The following is a 22,089-nucleotide window of genomic DNA, read 5'->3' as shown; positions in this document are numbered from 1 at the left end:
AAATAAGATCCTTTTCGGCTAGCCAAAACATAGGAAGCCATTGCTTTTACTATAAAACTGCCAATTTTGAGAAAGAAAGAAGTTTATATTTGTTGTTAAATGCAGTGACTTTGACAAGAAGAGGCAGAAGCATTCGCTGGGGCAAGGAAAGGGGCAACTTGACAAGGGCTATTGCAGCAGTTAGGGCAGCGCCCAACTACCTCAGAGTGTAGGATCCATATTGATCGCCTGGAAATTGCACATCCTGAAAAGACGCACTCAGAGTTTGTGACAGAGAAGGAAATGGTTGGTCCTTGCGAAGCGCAAGGTCGCTGGTAGCGAAGCGCCTTCTGTCTCGGTTTTGACTGTCGACGTCGCTTAAGGTTTGCGGCTGAATCATGTGAGTCGCCGTTAACTAAGCTCCGGCGGCTGTTGCGGCTGCTGCGGCTGTTGGCGAGCGACTGCAACGAAAGCGTCGGATGCAGATTAATCGGGCGACGGCGACTTTGGAGGCAATCTCTGCGCTGGCGGGCTCTTCCTGCACCCGCTTGAGCTTGTTTCCCAGCCTGCTGCCCGTCCACCGCAGCCGCTCCCGGCGGCGGCAGCCAACCAACACAACCCTAAATAGCCGCGCCACGGGCCAATCAGCGGCGGCGGCCCTTCCACCGACAATGACGTTCGCTGGCGGGAATTCCTTTTCGCTATCAAACGAACAAGCGAAAAAGCGACATCGCACGGCGCGGGGCAAAGCGAAGCAGTCACCCAACGAGCCATGACGGCTCGCAAGTGATCTCGGAGCTTTCCTGTTCCTTTCTTTTCGTCTTGCATCCTTACCCCTTCTTCCCCATCTTTTTCAGAAGCATGGTCTTCGCTGGCCCGGACTACACAAGGCACCATCGGCTCTAGCGAGCTCTCTATCTCCCCGCCCCATCTGCCTATTCACTTTCGCCTATTCACAATTTACCTACTGTTCCAAGAGCGTTGACAACCATTTCCTCCGCGACAGCTGGTCTTCGCCCCAATAATTCCTCTTTCGCTCCTTTACCACCAAAAGCCTTCGAGAGCCTTCCCCTTTACAATGCCGACGCCCAACCCAAACCCTGCGATCTCCTCAGATACCATATATCGTATAAAGCCCCTCCATGATACTCAATCGACCTCCGAAACGGCCCAACTCTCTAGCCTCTCGTCTCCCACCGACGTGGCGCTGGCCTTCCTTTCGACCACCTCTACCCTCGAAGACCTCCACACCTCTCTTCTACACTCCCTTTCCGCCTCCGGCTGGACAGAGCGTGTTCGTGCCCTCGCCCTCGAACTTCTCCGCTCCGGCCGTTGCACGCACTTTGAAGACGTCGTCGACAGCATCGTCCAATCCGCCACCGCCCCCCGGCCGCCCGGCGACGAGGGCCATACTCAGTCTGTCCTCGGTAAGAGGAAACGTGCCAAAGAAACAAACGGTATCGCGATGAAAAATGGGGCGACCAACGTCAAAACGGAAAACAGCAGTGACGCAGAGGGAGACAATGACGATGACGGTAACGAACAAGGCAATGCCGCCGGCAAGGATATCAACGGTAATGCCAAGATGAAACAACTGAACGGCAAGCATAAACCTGACACGACCCATGTTGGCACTGATGAACTGTATACACTCCCTGAAGTCGATGTTCGCATACCTCCACACATAGTCGGAAAAGGCGTCAAAATTTTGCATGAAGCTCTGGGGGAGATAATCATAGACTCGGTAGAAGACGATGATGAAGACGGTGAAGGCGAACTTGATGAGACACAGAAGGCTTCGTCAAAAGCAATGGCGGCTACAAAGCGATAGTTGGCTTTTTCATAATCCCTTTTTACGCTGTTTTCTCTTTGGTTGTTGGTGCTTGCATTTGCTGTGATTGCGGGTCTTTGCTGCATGGTTTTATTCCATACAGGCCATTGCATAGATATCCATAACCCTTTTCTCTGACTCCTCTTGTGATACATACTCACGATTGGTTTAAGTGTACATTATTACTTAATGCGACATCTCGATTTACAGCGGCATGGGCAAATTCAATTAGGCATATCCTTTCTACCAGATTCTCAAATTTAACCATTGACTGTCTGGCATTGAGTATTTTATAAACTAAGAAAAACATCAATCTAAATTTCGATCGAGGAGCGACCAAGAAACTGGTATAACGTCGTCATGCACAAAATTAATATGAACCGGTATTCCTGCTCCACCCAATATCATATGTTCTCAATCCTGTTGAACCTTAATCGCTGTAGAGATATGAAGACAGACTTTGAGAAGATAATATGAAAGGAGCCTACTGCTAGATAAGTCTTTAGTCATACAGGCTGTCATCATTGCCGGCGTCACCGAAACCGGCCTGGGCACTCTCTTGTTCACTTGGGAATCGGAAAAAATTGCTCCCACTCGAGTTCTTCATACTTTGTGCAAATGCTTCATACCGTCGGATTTCCGTATCGTTTACAGAGCGGCGAGCCATTTGCATGGCCTCCTCAAAATGAGCGCGTGTGAGTTCTGGAACTGGGTCATCAACATCTTCATCCATAGTAACATCTTCACCAGCGGCTTCTCGTTCTTTTGTCCGTTCAATTTCCACAGAGATTGCTTGTTTGATAGCGAGCTTAGCTGCACGTTGTGTAACAAAGCCGAGATCAGCACCAGAAAATCCATGGGTCTTGCTAGCAATGAATTGCAAATCGACATCTGGGGCAACAGGTGTCTTGCGGAGTTGTGCCTTCAAAATCGAGACACGCTCTGACTCGTTAGGAAGAGGAACATAAACGAGGGTATCAAGACGGCCGGGACGGCACAAGGCATTATCGAGTTGCTCGGGACGATTAGTGGCACCGATGACAAAGACGTTCTTCTTAGATGTCATTCCATCCATTTCTATATAAGGGTTAGCCAAGTTAGTAAATTTAGGAAATATAGCATACCTGTAAGAAGTTGGTTAACGACACGGTCAGAGGCGCCTCCAGCATCACCCACAGACCCGCCACGAGATTTAGCAATGGAATCAAGTTCGTCTAGGAAAACAACACATGGAGCGGCCGCTCTCGCCTTGTCGAAAATATCGCGGATATTACTTTCAGATTCACCGAACCACATACTCAACAATTCAGGGCCCTTAACAGAAATGAAATTGGCAGCACATTCGTTGGCGACGGCTTTCGCAAGTAAAGTTTTACCAGTTCCTGGTGGGCCATAGAAGAGAACACCTTTGGAAGGAGAAAGACCAAATTTGAGGAATTTCTCGGGGTGGTCGACTGGGTACTGGACACTTTCGATAAGCTCTCTCTTGACGGTCTCCAGTCCACCAATATCTTCCCAGCGGACGTTGGGAACCTCGACAACGGCGACTTCACGAAGAGCAGACGGATTGGAAACACCAAGTGCAAATCGGAAGTTCTCCATTGTCACGCCTAGGGAGTCAAGCACCTCAGCGTCGATCGTATCTTCGTCAAGATCGATGAGGTCCATCTTTTCACGAATTTGTTGCATCGCAGCCTCTGAGCAGAGAGAAGCAATATCAGAACCAACATAACCATGGGTTTCCGCCGCGATGGCCTCAAGGTCGACGTCCTCGCCAAGCTTCATATTCTTGGTGTGAATTTGAAGAATCTCTAGACGACCAGTCGGGTCTGGAATACCAATGTCGACCTCACGGTCGAAACGGCCGAACCGTCTAAGAGCAGGGTCGACGGAATTGGGGCGGTTGGTTGCGGCCATGACGACGACATTGGAACGGGCCTTCATACCATCCATGAGAGTCAAAAGCTGAGAGACAACGCGGCGTTCAACCTCGCCGTTGGTTTTGTCACGCTTGGGTGCAATCGAATCAATCTCGTCAATAAAGATAATAGCAGGAGAATTCTTCTCTGCCTCTTCAAACGCCTTACGCAAGTTGGATTCGGATTCACCAGCCATTTTCGACATGATTTCAGGACCATTGATCAAGAAAAAGAAAGCACCAGTCTCATTGGCCACAGCACGAGCCATCAAGGTCTTACCAGTACCGGGGGGTCCAAACATGAGAATACCACGGGGAGGTTTAATACCAATCGATTTGAAAAGCTGAGGGTGGCGAAGAGGCAGCTCAACCAGCTCTCGAATCTGAGCCATTTGTTTGCGGCAACCACCGATATCATCATAGCCAACATCGTTGAGGTTGCCTTCTTCATCTTCTCGCTGGATAGGCTCACCCTCACAGTGAATCATTGTGTCCTGGGCAACGATACCGTACTCTGGTGGATCAACTTCAACAACTTTGAATTCTACTTGACGCATACCACCACGGACTGTAAATAAATCGCCTTGTCGAACCGGTCGGTAGGCTTCACGAAAATATGGGGCAAGGAAAACATCGAAAAGCGATCCAGTAAGACCTTCCACAGTATCGGCAATTGGTAGAACAGCAATGCGTTTTGCCTAGAGAATAAAGTAAGTCACTATGTAAGGAAACCAAAAGTGAGAAGCCAGCTCACGTATTTAATATCGGGGCAAGGATGGACAGTAATGACGTCCCCGTGCTTGACACGCAGATTGTGTCGAACAACGCGGTTGATACGGGCACTTCCATCATCGAGCTCATCATCTGCAAGGACAATCAAAACAGTATCTCTCCGCATTTTTCCTTTTACGAGAACTGTGTCTCCACGGAAGAGCTGGAGTGTCTCCATGGTATTGTTAGAAAGAGCAATGACGGAGTTGTCATCGTTAACGGCATCGGTAACACTGTGAAGAAAGGAAAAGAGAGTATCAGTATCCCGGTATACCAGCGGTTTGGAAATCAGTGGAGAGGTAGCTTACATCAACGAATTTGGCTTCTTCTTCTTTTTAAGGATAGCCGTGGATGTATCAAGTTCCTAAATGATGTCAGTGACCGGCAACAACAAAAAAATCAACAAGCGGAAGCCGAGCCGAGTAGGATTACCTCTTTCTTTTCAGCGCCTGAAGGGTCACTAGAAGGAAGTTAGCAAGACACAGCTAGAGACAAGCAAGTTAGGCAGATGCGGTCTTTGCAACTCACTTCAAGTTGACCTTGTGCTTCGACGGGCCGTGATCAGGCTCTGCAGACATTTTGACAGCAGTATGTGTGAACCAAATGCTCTAAGAAAGGCAGGATGCAGAATAATGAGGTTGTCGAGAGGAGAATGGCCGAAAGGATGAGATATCAGAAGGCAGTGATGAGGCCCGGGTGCAGCTCTCTGCCAACCGCTGGAAATAAATCACAGATGCGTCGTGCAGCGATAATGGGGAGTCAATTGGGGTGGGAATGCAGCACAGATGGAAAACAGAGGGCAAGGACGAGCGGGGGTGAGAGGAGCAAGAGAGAGATGGACGGTGATGTTGCGAGGGTGAAGGTGGCCGTTTTGGGCGGGCGAGAGCGCCAGAGCTCCAATGGCGCTAGCCGCGTCGGGCTAGGTTTGTCTGGTTTGGCTGGGTGACTCAGCGGAACAGGCCGTGCTGACCAATCACGCGAGTAGGGCGGCCTGGAAGCTGCTGGAAGGCGATGGACGAGGCGAAGTCGTGGGACAGCAGCCCATCAGCTGCACGGCTTCCGGCGTGGCTCTCCAAGGGTTGCGCCTGAGGGTCGTGGGACAGAACCCGTAGGCAACCGCCGGATGACGCCTTTGCGGCGCGGTTCGCCAGGGACGGGGTGTGCCATGGCAAGGCAACATGTCCACAACTCCCAGCCTTGTTTTCTATTCCAGGCCTGAGCTTGTTATTGAATAGCTCACCATTCCCTGCTGGTAAAACACCCTCTGTGTTGGAATGCCACCCTGCCCCTTGCTACCAATCACGGCGTCCCTCCAAGCAAGCACGCTGGAGTCCATCAGGCTGATAGCTATAGAAACAGAACAAACATTCGTTCTGCAGCCGATCTGCACAATGCAGCTTCAATCTACTAGGATATCGCCTGATAAGTGCTTCTTCTTTCTTGTGCAAGGACATCTTTAAGGCGGCTCCAGGCACCAGCAGATGGACCCTGCGCCAATCTCGCCCTTACTGTACTGTCGTCTATACCCCCCTCTTCACTCTGCTGCTATCATTCAATTTACTCTTCTAGACCAGGGCTAAAAGAAGTTTGCCTGAATGCCATAACAAATATATTATCCTTGCTTTGACCACTCCTCAATGGCACTGCGCCAGTGGATGCTATATCCTGGATATGATTGCTGGCACTAGCCTTTCTAGTGAATATTTAAAAGGCAACACATCAAGCCTAAGATCTCTGGAGATCGCATCCAAGTGAACCTGAATCTCTCTCACAGACTGAATTTCCAGGTAGCAGGCAACAAGCAACTATGGAAAATAAATCTGCACACCCTCAAGACTACATGCGCGCTCTCAAGAACATGATAAAAGAAGACGAGCTCGAGGAACTCCTTAAGGTTTCGACACCTATCTTCCTTTTCGGACCACTGATGCTTCCCCAAATGCTTAAATCCGTGACCGACGCCCAACCATCTTTAGATATTGCCACAAATATGACACAGGCTTGCCTTCCCGGCTACGAGCTATGGGTTTTCGAGGGCGCTGACATCCCGGTTGTCAGAGCATCTGGAAAACTGGGCCAGAGCGTCGATGGCCTTGTGGTGTTCGGTCTATCTGCAGAACAGCGGAACTGGATATATGAGTTCGAAGCCGAAAACGCGAAGCATTTGACTCCTGTTTCGGTAGAAATCTGTACACGCGATGGGGTTCTGCGGACAATTGATGCAGCTACATTTGTTTGGAAAGGCCGCATGGATGGGTTGGTGTCAATGGGTGCTAAGTCGTGGAAGATTGACACCTTTCTACAAAGTGAACTTTATCAGAACGCTACACGAAAGTACTCGTCGTCGTAGGGGCAAATTACTCTTTCTGAGCCTCTTCTTTCCCACAAAGCTTTTTCTTGTGCAAACTGCTCGCCTTTTCTCAGCTAGTATTTGATGAAATTTGAACAATCTTTCAAAGCCCGAATAACATTCATTACATTTTCGATTAAGGGGTTTGTATTTCGCGATTGGGAGTACTAAGTCTACTTCCTTATTGTTTGGTTCCTATGCCCACCGAAAAAACTAATCATTTTCTATATTCAGCGATAAAATGCCATGCAGATCCATTTCCTTCCTGGTGGATGAAAGTAAAATCAGACGTTTTATGTCCTTACAGCTACCGCAACCTTTCATACATTTCCATGGTAGCCCCTGCCAGTAGCTATTAGTTTGCTATCTTATACTTCATACATTCCTATTAATTCACTAAAACGGGTAATTGGGTTGGCGAAGTCCGAAGGCCACAAATCAACAGACACGTGTCGCCAGAACTCAAACAACTAGCACATGCATAAATGCCCTTTTACCAAGGGAAAATGACTCGCTTATAATTTGAGAGCACCGTCTCAATACTAATATTATAAAGAGGACTTGGTGCCTGACGATAAAGTAAAGCCAAATCTTCTTAGATACAGCTTCGCGGTGGTCCGTGTATGGGTACCTCGATGGAAGAATACTTCGCTAATAATAGGAAGGAATTGCTAAGAGTTTGAAATGGGTATAAGCGGGGAGTCAAGGCTCATGCCCCTGCAGAATTCTTATAGATGCCGGGGCGCCGACTGAGAGCCAGTACTTGTGCAATGGAAGTGGTTGGATCACCCCGTCCAATGGATTTAACCACCACGGTGATCATTAATGAGGCTGAAAACTTTAGCATGCCGCGCTGTGGTCTCGGCGGTGGATCGAAGTCGGAGATAGGCATCGCGATGTCCGGATTGTCTAGCTGCAGGAGATGAAACCGAAGGCCAGGGATCCGGTTCTATGATGGTTGGCATTGTTCCTTCCAAAAAAGCAAGTAAAAATCAAGGCTATTTGGAGTAAGTATTTTTCTCTTAGTGTTGCCCTGGTCACTGCAATTAAGATAGATGTCGACTGTAAGGGTTAGACACCGTTGGTGTCCCAGGATCACGCCCGCGTAATCACAGTGCAAGACAAAATGTAAAGTAGCAGTTGTTTGTATAAACCGAAAGATAAATTTGAGACCAAGTTCTCCTTTTTTATGGGCTGTTTTTAATCAGTATCAATAAGTTATAAAATAAGTCATCGTTGCTAATATGAAAAGAAAAAAATAGAAGAAAATAGCCGGAGAAAAGAAGAAGAGGCCTTAAGATGAATGAAAAGAAGAAGAAGAAAAGTGTGTATATAGAATAATAGTAGCTTCTCACCGGTAGAACGAAAAAAAGGCTAAAGGTGCAGCTCTAAATAGCAGGGTATCTCGATTCGCCTCCAAAAGTCCGTCTCTTGAATAAATCACGATGTCTGTTCGGGAGCCTTGTCATTCTTCGGAACAGCAGCTGACTCTCCCTTTTTTTGATTGCTCTCCGCTTGCTCTACTCTGATTTCAGGCCTTGTAATCGGTGTACCGTCTATTTCAGAAATGATGACGCTTTTGGCATTTGAGAGGCGACTTGCGTGGCTGAGGTTTAAGGTATTGGGCTGGAAATGTAGCTCGTTTTGGGGCATAAAGGAGTGCGGCGCTTGAGAATTCATATCTGGAGTGCCCGGGGGGAAAACGATCGAGGTGGGTGATTGCACGCTGCTGCGGTATGAATCTGTGTCTGTAGGTGCGTACGCTGAGCCTGCTGTAATCGAGCTGTGTAGGTATGGGCTGTATTGATCGGATCTTTGCCGCAGAATATCCGCTTTAAGGATTAAGCGGTCGATGAGGACGGAGTGGGCTTTTTTCAGCGTCTTCTTGACGAAATTCGTGGACAGGATGTTGCATCGCATGTCAACGTCTTCGCGAAGGTACAAGCCCTCCCGGGGTGCGTCAGTGAGGCCCAACTCGACGGGCTCTCTTGGTTCGCCGGGCATATTTCCGCCAACGGTCCATTTTTCTTTGATATCCAGCCCCGTAGGCGCATACACATGAGTCTGGAGGCCTCGAGGCAGGTCGTGAAAGCAGGCCTTATACGAGATGTTGCCGCAGATGATGCCGCCGGGTAGATAGTGGATCTTATCGGTCAGCTCATACCAAATACAGTGAAATTCGTCAGCGGGCGCCGTGGCCATCGGTTTGCATCGTTCGTGCTTGATGACCAGGGGATTCAGCTCGATCATCTCGGCATGCTGGTGCAGGGTTTCGATCACGGTTTCGCGGGAAATATACGGGGGCAACGGGGTCACCGTCGTAAAGACGCTTCGCTTGGACATGAGACTCGTCATGCTGGCGGGACGGGTGTCGACTGGGCGGGGATGGAACACGGCGAGGGCAGAGCAGGTCTAGCAAAGGAGAGACAGGCTGTAGACACACACACTTCTAGAAGTATGTAACTATATAGCGCACAGCGTAGAAGAAAAGACGAGAAATCCTTCCAAGGACGAGTGCGGCGGAGTAGTTAGCCCCCATGCACTCCGCGCCGCCGCCGCGTCCGTCGGCTTTAAGTCGATCGGCTATCTGCTTCTTCTTCTTCTTACCCGCCGCGACAGCCTCAGTTAGCTAGTTGTATTGGCCCGGTGCCGGCTCGGGACTCTGGCGTACGTGGCGCGGGCGCTGGCAGCTTCATCATCATCAGAGGAACGTTATTATTATTATTACGGAGTATTGGGCTTCATCTGGTGGGCCGGCCTGGTGCTATTTTAAGGCAGCCGAGTGCTTAGCGTTGACTCCTGGGCTCATGGCATGCAGGGAGCACAACTCGTTTCAAAGGGGCTCCATGAAACGGCTGGCTTGGGACACTTGTGCCGCATATGATCGCCGGACGATCGTCTGTCCCTTTGTTGCGCGAGAAAGATCGGAGCGCACGTCTGACCGGGGAAACAAAGTGTGTGGAGAAGGACTGCTATCTATCTATAGAAAAATTCAGGCAACGCGCGGCTCGTCTCTAATAACGTTATTAAAGCGACGAGCTTCATGTGAGCGTTGCCGTCGCTGTCCACAAATCGCTTATTTTCCAAGCCGTAGCGGCCATGCTAAGAACCCCGATTATACCATCCGGGACTCCAGCCCCGTTCTCCAAACTCCAGTGGACGCAGAGGGGAAACCACGCCAGATTATTGATCAGGCTCTTCTTCCAAGCTCGACGTCTCGACGCTTCCACGCTCTGCTCCTTCGCGTCCAGCACCCCCACCGCCGTTCCCGCTTGAGCGGCTTGTTTTCGCTGTGCGAGAGACCGCTCGCGCCAGAGACGCACAAGCTCCAGCACCACATGGCCCAGCCAAGCGCGGGTCGACCAGATATACCATTTCCCAATGCCGCCCCAGCGTTGGATGATCCGTTGCGGAATGACCCCCTTGGATGCCAGGAACGCGACGTTCTCCATGAACTGATATACGATATTCACGAAGACCTGCGCGAAGGCCACGCCGCGGAGTACCCCGTCGGCCGGGGGCGACTTTACCGTTGCGGAGCCCCATTCCCACAGAGGAATCAAGCCAAGCAGTCGTAAGGCTGTTCGCGTTTCTGACATGAGCGCTGCTAGCGCAAGGAGCGAGGGCGTAGGTGCATCTGGGCTGTTGGGTTGCGCGTTCAGACTCGAAAACCCCAGGCGAGAGCGAAGGCGAGAAAGGATGGTTCGTATTGGCGGTGAGAAAAGGGCATGATGGAGGATGTCAGCAGAGTAACCGACCGTTGCGAAAACAGCTTCTTCGCTGTAGGACGTTGATATTAAACTGTGGAATATGTTAGAGTAAGTCGTTAAATTGCCAGGGAGCAAGAGACCCGTACCTGCTTAAGCGTAGTGCCGTAGCATCTACATTCGACAGCACACGCCCGACAGAGGCTATATTGTTCTTCGCCTGAGTCTTTGGGAAGTCTGCAGCTTTCTCCGTTCCTCCGTTTGTTAACGAAGGCACCGTTGGGGTGGGGTCAGGGGCGTCAACTGTGTCGTCCATCTGGCTGGAAGTAACGTTTGCTTACTCGCATTCCCTGTAAAGAAAGGAGATGCATGCTGTGAAGGAAAACAAAAGTCTCCCATGCCTCGAGTTCCATTATTCCTCTGCTTCACCAACACGAATGCGGCTTGGGCCTTCTCATGTGAGCCGAGGATGTCGGTCACGTGGGTGGCTAATTAGCTTCTTAACCGGCCGCCAGGGGTATCTTAGGCTGCCCTTTTGGTGAAGGAGGACCGAATCACTACTGATAATATGAAGGAAATTGCATCAAGGAAATACATACATAAGATATCGAGGCCAAATTAATTGCATGATTCTCAACTCCCAAGAAAGAAAAAAGAAATCCCAGCCCTGAGCTATGATACTGTCCCTTCCCGCCTCCAGCCAGTTAGAAATCGCTATCTTCGGTGTTGCCGTCGGAGCTAGTATTGCTGGTGAGCAAGTCAGTAGAGCCGTAAGTAGCACACGTAGAACTGTGTGAATCTTTTATAGTATATCTGGTTTGATGCTTTACTTATAGGCATTTTCGTAGTAGAAGTGTGCTCTGGAATGCCTGGAAGATGGCCTGTAGGCAAACAGGGGTACCTAAAGAACAACTTCTCACAAAAGCAGTACAGCAAGAGGGCTAAAGGAAACGTGAAGGGAATCAAAAGTAGAGAAACAGTCCACCATCATCTTACTTTTATACTAGCAGTCCCAGAATGTTCAGCGATAGATCAGAAATCCAATGTGAATGCAGTTCTAGTATCTGTGCTGGTATAGTAAGGCAGTATCGTCTTAAAGAGAACGGCAGAGTTAGGATGAATGAGAACCATCTAGCCCATGTAGAAGGTGAGTTGCCGCTGGGGCTGGGGCGCTAAAGACCTCACTGGAGTCCAAGAGCACTGCTCCAGTCCTATATTTCTTCTTTAAACCATGAATTTGGCGAAAATGTCGATTTTTCAGTAAATGAGAAAGGGCTAGAAAAGGAAATCTAGTCGCTCTGAACAAGCCATCAAGGTAGGGAGCGTGGGGCGGCAGGGAAAGGCAGATCTTCTGTCAGGGTGTTGGGCATAGCTTTGGCAGCATAGAGGATTGGGCCTGGGCGGCTAGTTGCAAGATGCTGAAATCAATACAGCAATGCTGTATTGGCTTTGAAGTTGTTGTGCATTGTGCTGATGGAGTGATGTTGTTCCAGAGGATGGCCGGGGGAATTAACTCTCGTAGGGCTAGTTTATTTAAGGCGGTTGTCATGGTAATCGCCGACGGGGCAGCGGAAGCGCCAAGCGGCGGCCTGGGGGCCCAGTGGCAGCGCTGCAGAGACCACACAACGCAAGGAGAGCAGGGAGAGACCTGGCTCAGGGCGGCGATGCAAGCGGCAGGATGTGCAGTGGATGGCGTTGCCACTGATGGGCAGACAGCAAATAGCAGCCTGCTAGTTAGTTCAGCCCAAACGCCCACCAGACGCGCCCAAAGGCGGGCTTCGGCACAGAGCAGAACAGCACGGTGGTGCCAACCACTCAGACAAGGCTCGCTGCAGGCACTTGTCCGGTGTCAGCGAGCCCATGCAAACGAGCCCAGTAGACCTCAATGTACAGAGTAACTAGTTAGTTAGTTAGTTAGCCGGTTGGCTACTCCGTAGTTGTGTCGTGAAATCTCCGGGTGGCAGGACGTGCGGCACTGGCGCAACCCAGACCCGGCGCTGACCTCGGTCCCCCCATCATAAACAAACAAGCTAAGTCAACTCACTAATCGACGCGAACTCTCCCCTTCCCTTCCCCACGTTCACGGCCTCGGAGAGCGCATCTCGACCTCTTCACCTCTCAGCTGCACCTCCGCTCGCTCTCCAACCACCCTCAATCGCGCCCTGCCCACGCTCTCCCTGGCCCTCCATTGCACCCGTCGTCGCCCAACATGTCCGTCAAATTCGAGAAGGAGGTGAAAGCCGAAGTCAAGGCCGTGGCCCAGGCCGGCGAGGATCTCGCGCATAAGGTCGGCGAAAAGCTGACCGGCGGCAAGACCCCGAATGGCTACCTGGCGGTATGTTCGCTGGCGCTGTTTGCGGCTTCCAGCATCCCAGAGCTGAGCTAACCACGATGCGCATCGAAGGCATATCTCAAGCACCTCCAGGAGAACCCTCTCCGCACCAAGATGCTCACCTCGGGCTCTCTCTTCGCGCTCCAGGAGCTGCTCGCCTCATGGATCGCCCACGATCGCAGCAAAAATGGCCATTACTTCAACTCTCGGATACCCAAGATGGCTGTCTACGGCGCGTTCATCAGCGCCCCGCTAGGCCACTTCTTAATCGGCATCCTGCAGAGGGTTTTTGCCGGTCGTTCTAGTTTGAAGGCAAAGATTCTGCAGATTCTAGCCAGCAATCTCATCGTACGTGATGGATTTCTTACTGAATGAGAACGGCTGTGTGTTTGCTAATGAATACCATCTCTTAGATTTCCCCGATCCAAAATGTCATCTATCTGGCATCAATGGCCCTTATCGCCGGTGCGCGTACCTTCCACCAGGTCAGAGCGACAGTGAAGTCTGGCTTCTTCCGTGTCATGAAGGTCAGCTGGATCGTCTCGCCACTCTCGCTGGCGTTTGCCCAGAAGTTCCTCCCTGAACAGACCTGGGTGCCATTCTTCAACATTGTTGGCTTCATTATTGGCACCTACATCAATGCCCATACCAAGAAGAAGAGACTTGAAGCCTTGAGACGCAAGGTATGAGCTGTAATTTTCGCTATTCCTTATGGCAGAGCTGATTCTTTGTCCACCTTTTAGCAATATGGCTCTGGCAAGAGCTCCACCGGACGGCCTGAGGACTACCCACCACCGCCACCAACAACAAGACCCAACTACTAGTGTGGCTGCATGCACTAGTACACCCTGAAGATGGGACTTGACGTTATGGGGAGCATGTTCCCCCGAACGGGGATGATTTGGGAATAAGCCACCCGAGGGCTCGTCGCATTTGTGGCCATCTTTTGTTACTGCATTGTCAAAATACCCGAAATGGCTGTACCCAGAAATAGACCCTCGCTCGCCCACATGAAATCACAATCACGCGTTCTATGCAAAGAAGTTATTTTACGATGTCATATACATTTCTACGTCCATTCCCCGGATTTTCACTGATCCTCTGGTTATGTGCGCTGAAGGGCTGGGTTTGATTATTTCGCATAATTGGTTATTTGGAATTTTCCTTTTTTGATTCTGTATCTTCTAGTATTCTGTGTATGAGCTTGATAGTTTCAATGAGTTTTCAGTGACATTCCTGGCCTTGTTCTCCCTTTAGGAGGCTCAACCCCTGGCAACTCAATTGAAGACAGCCACGTTAAGTTACTAGACATTGCTTTACCCAGCCAATAAAATCGCCATTTCCAGCTCTCCAGGCGCACAGACAGCTATCGGATTCGTGTTGATACTGAGTTGGCTCGCGCTTGGCATTCAGCAAGCAACAGCATTACATAATCCACTAAGCGGGGGAGTCGACCTTACTCTAAGAAGAATAACCGTCGAGGTTCATTTCGCAATACAAACACGTCATTTGATTTTGGGCTCACTGTATAAGCTTCTCTGTGTTGCTGCTTGTTTACAGGAGCTGTTGTTCGCCATGCCTACATATACCTCAAACCAAAAACAGCTCATATCACAATTTGTCGCATGCGCAAGCGTTAAGGATAGCATTGCTGCTAAGGTATGTCTCTGAGATGGGGTTTGACGCGTTTTGGGCTATGAAGAAAATGGAACTCCTGTTTCATGCCACTGAGGGTTGGGAACTCTCTTACAATTTCTGGACTGTGCTAATCTCTCTCATCAGTACCTCAAGAACAATGGATGGGTCATTAATAAGGCAATGGATGAGTACAGCACCCTTTCATATGCTTCTACTATTTGGTCCCGCATGGCTATGTTTTTACAATCCAGTCAAGTAGCCCTGCTGTCTAATTATGCTTTTTCTTTTGAACTTCTACCTTGTTCTGTGTTCAATACCCCTAAGCCGTCGTTTTGGTATTTTGGATAGGTTTTGTCCCCGTCTTTTAAACTGGAAAGCTGGAGCCCAAAGCAATATAATCATGGTGCATCTTTAAACACACATGGAAGGACACCCAATGTGCTCTATTTATCAACATGATGATGGCTTCAAACCAGCCACCTTGAACACGACGATCATATTCATGCTGGATCGCCTATGTTTGAGGCTTGCAATGCTGTGGCTGCGTTATCTCTTGTTACCTTATTTTGGCCGTGTTTTAGACCAGTGTTGTCCTTGACTTTGGGGGGATATTTGCCACATCCTGTACCCTTCTGTTACTATTGTTGAACTTACCCGCCTGACTGCTACGCGTTTACTAACCCTTGTCCCTCAACTTCGTAGCTACTTTCAAAGTCATCCTACAGCGTCGAAAGCCACAGAAAACACATTAAGCAAGCTATTTGACCGCTATCGAGGTAAGACTGAATTTCCCAACAATTTGTGTTTCCCAGTTGCTAACGATTGTACAGATTCACCAACAGATAACCCTGATGGGATAGGCATCGATGGGGCAATGAAATACCTCGCTGATATAAAGGTGAACTTGGATGAAGTTGCCTGTTTGGCAATATCAGAGCTCCTTCGCTCCCCATCAATGGGTGAATTTACTCGCCAGGGCTTCATTGACGGCTGGAAAGATTTAGGGTAAGTTTAAATTATATCTTTTACTCAAAATATAGCTTTTCTAACCTGCGATAGTGCCGATACCCTGAAAGATCAAGCATTATTTGCTTCTAGTCTCCGAAAACAGATCCCCACCGACCCAGTTCTGTTCCGGCGGGTGTATCGTTACACATTCATTCTTTGCCGTTTACCTGGACAGCGCCATCTCACACTGGACATTGCTGCTGAGCAATGGCGCATCTTCTTCACACCCGACAATGGTGGCATTTCTTGGAGCACACAAAAAACACCCTGGCTAGACTGGTGGATTGAGTTCGTGGAAGAGTCTTGGAAACGGCCGATCAACAAGGATTTATGGGAGCAAACGGAAGTGTTGATGCGAAAAACCGCTGAGGATCCGAGTTTGCGATGGTGGTCTCCCGACGGGGCGTGGCCTGGCGCTGTTGATGATTTCGTGCTGCTTGCAAAAAAGCGACTAGGGAACAGCGCGTCGAGTGATACAATGAAAGTAGAATGATGGCAGCAAGCATACCGAAAACAAAGGTACATGACTTATGAGAAGAGACCATTAACAACATTCGCATCAGGGCAAACGAAGAGGGAAGTATTTTTATTTCAAACTTACCACTACCACAGGTCATTGAACCACAACTTCTGGATATAGTTTACTATGGCCGTGTATATTTTTTATGTTAAAGGTCCGGCCTAGGAAAGCTCTGGTGGAAAGACTATTTTGAGATTTCGAAGGAAGGAAATGAGAAGTTACAATGTTGCTGGTCAAAGAAGCTCGCAAATAATTAAACTAACAAGAATAAAACCAATCCTCAACTTCAAAATTCCAGTATAAACAATTGAATGCCCTAAATAATCCAAAAAACTGCATTTCTTGTGATAGCTCTACTCAACTTCAAAATCGTGGTGCAACTGGATAGTATGGCATCGTGTGTGCTGCAGGTCTCTGGGTAGCGTAAGCCCCTTCAAAATAGCCAGGTTGGAGAAAAGAAGTATGAGCGACATAGGGACTGTCGTTCTCTAAAAGAAGTCCATATTGGCAATGCGCACATTTAGACACACATAGCAGCGTTCCTTCATCCTTGGAGTTACGAACATCTTTCTCTTTTTGCTTTCCTTTGTCCTTATCATTATCCTTGTCCTTGTCCTTGTCTTTGTCCTTCTCCTTTTCCTTTTTCTCATTTTCTTTCTCCTCCTTATCTTTCCGTCGAGCTTCATACGTTTCAACAAGTTTTGCATATACGTCTGGATAGATTTTTGATAGATCTCCGAGCTCGTTCAATGATAGGTCGACTGGCTTCTTCGTTTCGTTAACCTTTTTGCTCTTTTCTTGCCCATCGGAGCCAAGAGCTCTGATCGCCTTGCCTAACAGCAGGTCTTCCTCTGTCTTGCTACAATCCAAGTCAAACAGTTTGCTTTTCGCCCTAAGTCCTGTAAACCTGTCCTTCCAAAGTCCACTCTGCTTGAGAATAGAAAGGTTCGTATTTTCAGTGTTTTCGGGTTGTTTCGAGAGGAAATCTTGTACCCATTTCCGGAGAACACGGAGGTCTTCCTCATTACTAATTCCTTTATTGTAAATTTCTTCGAGTACTGCCATTGGATCCGAGTGCATCTCACTCAGTAAGTATAATTTTTCGAGAGCCTTATTTCGTAGCTCAGAAAACGCCAACTGGCTGCCAAGAGTGAACATCTGAATATCCTTCAGCAGATACGCAGGATCATCGGCTTGAAAAGTTGAAATCGATGGTGGCCCACAGGAAGTAGTCGCTGTTACGTAGGGTGTTGTAATCTTTACTATTTCTGGCGGGTAATCCTGATTGAGAAGAAACTGGTAAAAGGCAAAGAATATGGGTTGTGAATTGGCGGAAATTTCAAGTAAAGCATTTTCCTTGGAGACTTGACTCTTGAGGGACGCGAACGATGCCAATTGCTTCTTAGGAAACGGAATTGCATAGTTTGCATAGTGAAGTTCGACAAAATCCTGAGAGGCTAGATGATACCGTGTACGAAGGATTGGCGTAAAAGAGGACTTCTCGGACTTCACGGTATGAAGATAGTGTGTTTTCGGACTATAATTTATCGTTAGAAGTAATATTTTATCTGTTAGGGTATCTGAGGAGAATGCGCACTATATCTCGACATCTGCTTTCCCTCCTTTTGCGTCTTGCATCTTCAATTCTTTTAGTGTTAACATGTGCTCCCAGCAAGGAGCTTTTCCAGGCATAGAGTTTCCAGTCCATGCGCAAAAGGTCTCCTTTTTTGACTTGGCCACGCGGCGTTCATGGTACTTTACCTCGGGGAGGCGACGTTCACAGTCAATGCGTAACTCACGGATATATTCTGATGAAGTCTCCACCGGCTCGGGAGGATGTACTTCCATGGTCCTATAGAGCAAGGTGCTAAATCCAAGCCCATGGCCGTATGAGCGACTCGGGCCGCTTTCTGCTTGACTGTCGCAACAGACCAGGAAGTACGCATGTATCATCTGATGAATGAGGCATGGAAGGATGCGTTTGAGGAAAGCTTTGTTCTGCAAAATGTTGCTTAACCGAATTGTGATCCTTGTATCCCGAACCCCTGGCTTAGAGGTCATGCCGTGAGTAATAGAGTCGAGATTTGACCAGGTAAGGTAAACTTGATCTTTGAGAACTCCACGGAATAGGCCATTATCAAGGGCCTCAAACACTTGATAAGGGAGGCAAGTAGAATCAACTCCATGGGTTGGGCATTTGGGGAATTCCAAAGGCTGGCGTTTGGAGCCTTCGAGGGCATCAAGACAGAGTTTCGTAGCGACTGTCTCGCTAAGGGCAAGACCTTTTGCAGCCGGGACGTTTCGAACTAGAAGACCACGGTTTGACCTTTCTTTTTTTGTGACTTCTTCGCTATTCTTGCGGCAGGTACAGGTGGGAACGTGAGGCATTGCTAAGGAGTCGGTGTGTCGACCGCGATGGAGGATATATGAGGTGTTGAGAAGGGAAGGTTTGAAAGATGTGCCGTTAAATATCTAAGTCAAGAGGTAAGCAAACCTGTTGAATATCCGATCTTGAGGTAGACAAATCTGTCCTTCTAACTCCGGATTTGATGATATTTTCCATGCCCAAAGGAAGATGTTTGCCATCGGGCAGTTAATGTGGCACAGAGTAAGTAGAACAGCAAGGCCCGTTGCATAATGGAATGCCAGATAGGGATACACAGGCACGCATGCCTCGAATTCTTGATAGGAGCTGCAGGTATAAAATCTAAATCTGTTGGACTATCCGCTACCAAGGTGTTGGGTATCTCTCGTGGTAGCAATGAGGCTGTAATGCCGAAAGCCCAAGGAAAAATGCAGCAAATAATGCTAGTAAAACACGACATATGGCTAGACTGATGGCATTGTTTGACACCAATCATGCATGTACCCATTGCCAGTTCATCCCTGCAGTAGTAGATTGTAAGTAGGAAATTCACACAGTTTAGCAAGGGCACAAATAAGATATCATCGATCGAAGTACCCAGAAAGATATGGAATTGCTTTTGTCCTCTCTAGCTATGTAAAGTAAACCTAAACGCCAGGGAACGCCAAACTCCAATGCATATTCCCAGAGTTGCAGGACGAATCTAGGTTGTCTGAAATAATGTATCCTCCTATTTGCTCGTTAGTAACATGGATTCAGAACAACAGGGTCGTTCAAGGCATACTTCTCTTAAGTACTCTCCAATATCACCCTGCCTGAAAGCTGTGATTCCTGTTGGATCTAATCGACGGGCCTCGGCTGTCGAGCGAGCCGTTACGCCAAAGCCCTGGAATTAGATCAGCTTATTGCATGATGATGGAAAAAGGACGAATGTCAGCAATACCAGAGGAGTGTCATCCATCGACATTACTACAACCCCTTGATGCTCCGGGCAATCCTCGCTCCAACGCCCAACATGCGCCTTGACGACATTTCCGCCGTACAGGAAAGGCATCTCGCCATTGGGCTTAATCCACACCTTATAGCGTGCATGGGGCGCGATCGCATCCAGAGCTGTAATGTGTAGTCTGAACTTCCCTGTCTTGGTAAATTTCCCAAGACATGTACCGACGGAGAGAAGGTTCGGCCGCGCGATGGATGTTGCAAGGTTGGCTATCGACAAACGAACATAGTACACTCGGGATCCGTGTAGGCGGAAAACATATCGCTCGTCATCGTCGCCGCCCTCTGAGGAGGAAGGAGGAGCAATCAGGTTGTTGAGAGAGCTCCCAGTGTAGTTTGCGAGCTTGGAGAAGAGCGTTTGCGTCTCGGACTCGGTGAGGGGACGCATTACGGAGTATAAATGCTTAGACACGGCCGATTCCAGGTAGTGACAGTGAACTAGATACAACTGAGAGCCTAGAGCATGAACCAGCGTGGGCTGTCGTGGTTGAGCGTTTCGGTTGCTCTTCAGATCGATTAATTTTCTTATCGGCAGAGTCTTGGCGCGAAAGTCATCAAAATTTCTCTTCGCTAGGGCGACAAGCTTCGGCATCCACCACGGCGAAGCGTACGGAAAATGGCAGCTCATGCCGCGAAGAGAAGGCGGCTGAGCCCTGCTAGAGAGCCTGCGGCCGCCTCTGTGCTGAATAATTTCTACGCCAATGCCTCACAATGGGACCTTGAGCAAGACTACGAGCGGCGGCCGAGGAAAGGCAGCAAGAAGGAAAAGGAACGGACGAAGCTACCAATAAAGACTGCGGAGGGCGCAATACAACATGTTCAAGAGCCTGATTATTCGGAAGCTGAATCGCTAAGCCTCTTAGACTCAGAGGAAGAAGCTGAGGATGCCACCCCTGCGCCTAAAGCGATGGTCCAGGAACCCGTATCTCAGGTCCCAATAAAGCTGCAGATAATACAAGCAAAGGAGAATCTAGCCAAAATTGCAATGCTGATAAATGAGGATCCGGAGGAACACCTAGAGTTATTTAAGAAATTGGCTGAGATGGTGAAATCGGCACCCTTACCAGTGATCAAGAAACTTGCGTTGGCTACTCAGGCTGCAGTTTACAGAGATGTCATCCCTGGGTACAAAATAAGACCAATTCGAGATGAAGAATTAGCTGTGAAAGTGTCTAAAGACGTCCGAAAACTCCGCGATTATGAGCAGGCACTTCTTTCGGGCTATCGTAACTATATTCACCAGTTAACCACATTTTCGAGGTCGGCAGATGATGAGGGCCTCAAATCGGCAGCAATCAACTGTGCGTGCAATTTGTTAGCTGCTGTGCCCCATTTCAATTTTCGACAAGAATTATTAAAGATCTTGGTCTATCAACTTTCTCGTCGTCAAGTTAACGCAAATTTTGTCAAGGCGCGCGAAACGCTCAAAAAAGTGTTTGTCGATGACGAAGATGGGATAATATCCATGGAAGCCGTTGGCCTACTTACCAAAATGATGAAAGTCAAGAATTTCCACGTTCATTATAGCGTCCTAGATACCTTTTTACATTTACGACTCTTATCAGAATTCTCCATGAAGGGCTCTAAAGATGGTATCGATAAGGATGAGGATGAGAGTATAACATACAATGGCAAAAAAATCAAGGAGAAGCGGGAATTCCGGACGAAAAAAGAGCGAAAAATGATCAAGGCACAAAAAGGTGCCGCAAAAGACCTGAAGGAAGCTGATGCTCTAATAAAACATGAACAGCGTGATAAAATGCAAGCGGAAACCTTAAAGCTTGTTTTTACTACGTACTTTCGAATTCTGAAGCTTCGAAACGACTCTTTGATAGGCAGCACATTGGAAGGCCTAGCTAAATATGCTCATTTGATCAACCGAGATTTTTTTGGTGACTTACTTGAAGTCCTCAGAGAACTTATATCGGAATCCCAACTGGGCGCTTCCGTGGACGATAACTCAATACAAAATAACGAGGATGATCTAGATGATCCTCAAAGAAAAACATCCAGAAATTCCACACGAGAATCACTTCTTTGCTCAACAACCGCATTCGCCCTTCTTGAAGGTCAGGATGCAAACAAAGCTGCTTCCACCCTCCATCTTGATCTCAGCTTCTTCATCTCCCATCTTTATCAATCTCTTTATCCCACCTCCTTGAATCCTGAAATCGAATTCAATCCAAATACTTCTCTACGTCTCCCTGAGCCGGGATCTGTTGTATCCAGCACTGAAACCCAAGAAACAGAAACCAAAGTCAATTTCCAAACTCCAACAGTTCTTCTGCTCCGATGCCTTCAGTCCATTCTCACCGCGAAAGGCACCTCTGCTCCGACACCGCTACGTGTAGCTGGTTTTACCAAACGCCTCATGACTGGGTCGATTCAATTGCCTGAAAAATCATCATTAGCTGTTTTATCGCTGCTAAATCGTGTTGCAAAAATCCATGCCCGGAAGGTCGCACCCCTCTGGAACACGGATGAACGAAAGGGAGATGGTGTTTTTAACCCATATGCCCCTGATGTGGAGGGGAGCAATGTATTTGCTGGCACAATGTGGGAAGGAGAGCTGTTACGACTTCATTTTTGCCCGCAGATTAGAGATGCAGTACGGGACATTGAGAAAACAATAATGAACCTCAAATGAGGATTTAGAAATGTGCGCTTT

The 22,089-nt window shown here is 48.5% G+C and overlaps 10 protein-coding genes across 10 annotated transcripts; 5 read left to right on the top strand and 5 right to left on the bottom strand.

Moving 5' to 3' along the window:
* Positions 1-1,057: 1,057 nt before the first annotated feature.
* On the top strand, positions 1,058-1,810 carry LOZ57_005930 (uncharacterized protein; the record flags this gene model as incomplete). The annotated part of the gene is made up of 1 exon (XM_049254956.1): positions 1,058-1,810. One exon carries the CDS (start codon positions 1,058-1,060, stop codon positions 1,808-1,810), a length of 753 nt encoding a protein of 250 aa, XP_049106123.1.
* A 502-nt stretch (positions 1,811-2,312) lies between these two features.
* CDC48 (AAA ATPase cdc48) lies at positions 2,313-5,077 on the bottom strand (the record flags this gene model as incomplete). The annotated part of the gene is made up of 6 exons (XM_049254955.1): positions 2,313-2,887; positions 2,935-4,426; positions 4,483-4,732; positions 4,808-4,863; positions 4,932-4,959; positions 5,028-5,077. 6 exons carry the CDS (start codon positions 5,075-5,077, stop codon positions 2,313-2,315), a joined length of 2,451 nt encoding a protein of 816 aa, XP_049106122.1.
* Positions 5,078-6,306: 1,229 nt separating this feature from the next.
* Positions 6,307-6,849, top strand: LOZ57_005928 (uncharacterized protein; the record flags this gene model as incomplete). Its single annotated transcript, XM_049254954.1, has 1 exon — positions 6,307-6,849. One exon carries the CDS (start codon positions 6,307-6,309, stop codon positions 6,847-6,849), a length of 543 nt encoding a protein of 180 aa, XP_049106121.1.
* A 1,440-nt stretch (positions 6,850-8,289) lies between these two features.
* LOZ57_005927 (uncharacterized protein) lies at positions 8,290-9,204 on the bottom strand (the record flags this gene model as incomplete). Its single annotated transcript, XM_049254953.1, has 1 exon — positions 8,290-9,204. One exon carries the CDS (start codon positions 9,202-9,204, stop codon positions 8,290-8,292), a length of 915 nt encoding a protein of 304 aa, XP_049106120.1.
* A 686-nt stretch (positions 9,205-9,890) lies between these two features.
* On the bottom strand, positions 9,891-10,872 carry LOZ57_005926 (uncharacterized protein; the record flags this gene model as incomplete). Its single annotated transcript, XM_049254952.1, has 2 exons — positions 9,891-10,650; positions 10,706-10,872. 2 exons carry the CDS (start codon positions 10,870-10,872, stop codon positions 9,891-9,893), a joined length of 927 nt encoding a protein of 308 aa, XP_049106119.1.
* A 1,893-nt stretch (positions 10,873-12,765) lies between these two features.
* Positions 12,766-13,712, top strand: LOZ57_005925 (uncharacterized protein; the record flags this gene model as incomplete). The annotated part of the gene is made up of 4 exons (XM_049254951.1): positions 12,766-12,891; positions 12,961-13,236; positions 13,302-13,571; positions 13,632-13,712. 4 exons carry the CDS (start codon positions 12,766-12,768, stop codon positions 13,710-13,712), a joined length of 753 nt encoding a protein of 250 aa, XP_049106118.1.
* Positions 13,713-14,463: 751 nt separating this feature from the next.
* DCN1 (Scaffold-type E3 ligase) lies at positions 14,464-16,027 on the top strand (the record flags this gene model as incomplete). The annotated part of the gene is made up of 5 exons (XM_049254950.1): positions 14,464-14,547; positions 14,671-14,861; positions 15,229-15,302; positions 15,357-15,531; positions 15,586-16,027. 5 exons carry the CDS (start codon positions 14,464-14,466, stop codon positions 16,025-16,027), a joined length of 966 nt encoding a protein of 321 aa, XP_049106117.1.
* Positions 16,028-16,417: 390 nt separating this feature from the next.
* LOZ57_005923 (uncharacterized protein) lies at positions 16,418-18,442 on the bottom strand (the record flags this gene model as incomplete). Its single annotated transcript, XM_049254949.1, has 2 exons — positions 16,418-17,591; positions 17,652-18,442. The coding sequence occupies 2 exons, from the start codon at positions 18,440-18,442 to the stop codon at positions 16,418-16,420; spliced, it is 1,965 nt and encodes a 654-aa protein (XP_049106116.1).
* Positions 18,443-19,122: 680 nt separating this feature from the next.
* NIP7 (ribosome biosynthesis protein nip7) lies at positions 19,123-19,809 on the bottom strand (the record flags this gene model as incomplete). Its single annotated transcript, XM_049254948.1, has 3 exons — positions 19,123-19,149; positions 19,204-19,305; positions 19,363-19,809. 3 exons carry the CDS (start codon positions 19,807-19,809, stop codon positions 19,123-19,125), a joined length of 576 nt encoding a protein of 191 aa, XP_049106115.1.
* A 228-nt stretch (positions 19,810-20,037) lies between these two features.
* LOZ57_005921 (uncharacterized protein) lies at positions 20,038-22,068 on the top strand (the record flags this gene model as incomplete). The annotated part of the gene is made up of 1 exon (XM_049254947.1): positions 20,038-22,068. One exon carries the CDS (start codon positions 20,038-20,040, stop codon positions 22,066-22,068), a length of 2,031 nt encoding a protein of 676 aa, XP_049106114.1.
* Positions 22,069-22,089: the final 21 nt, after the last annotated feature.

Source organism: Ophidiomyces ophidiicola (assembly GCF_022830035.1).
Source record: "Ophidiomyces ophidiicola strain CBS 122913 chromosome Unknown scaffold_33, whole genome shotgun sequence".
NCBI classification, from domain to species: Eukaryota; Fungi; Ascomycota; class Eurotiomycetes; order Onygenales; family Onygenaceae; genus Ophidiomyces; species Ophidiomyces ophidiicola.
Note: the sequence above shows the minus strand (reverse complement) of the source record. Positions and strands in the feature narration are given on the sequence as shown.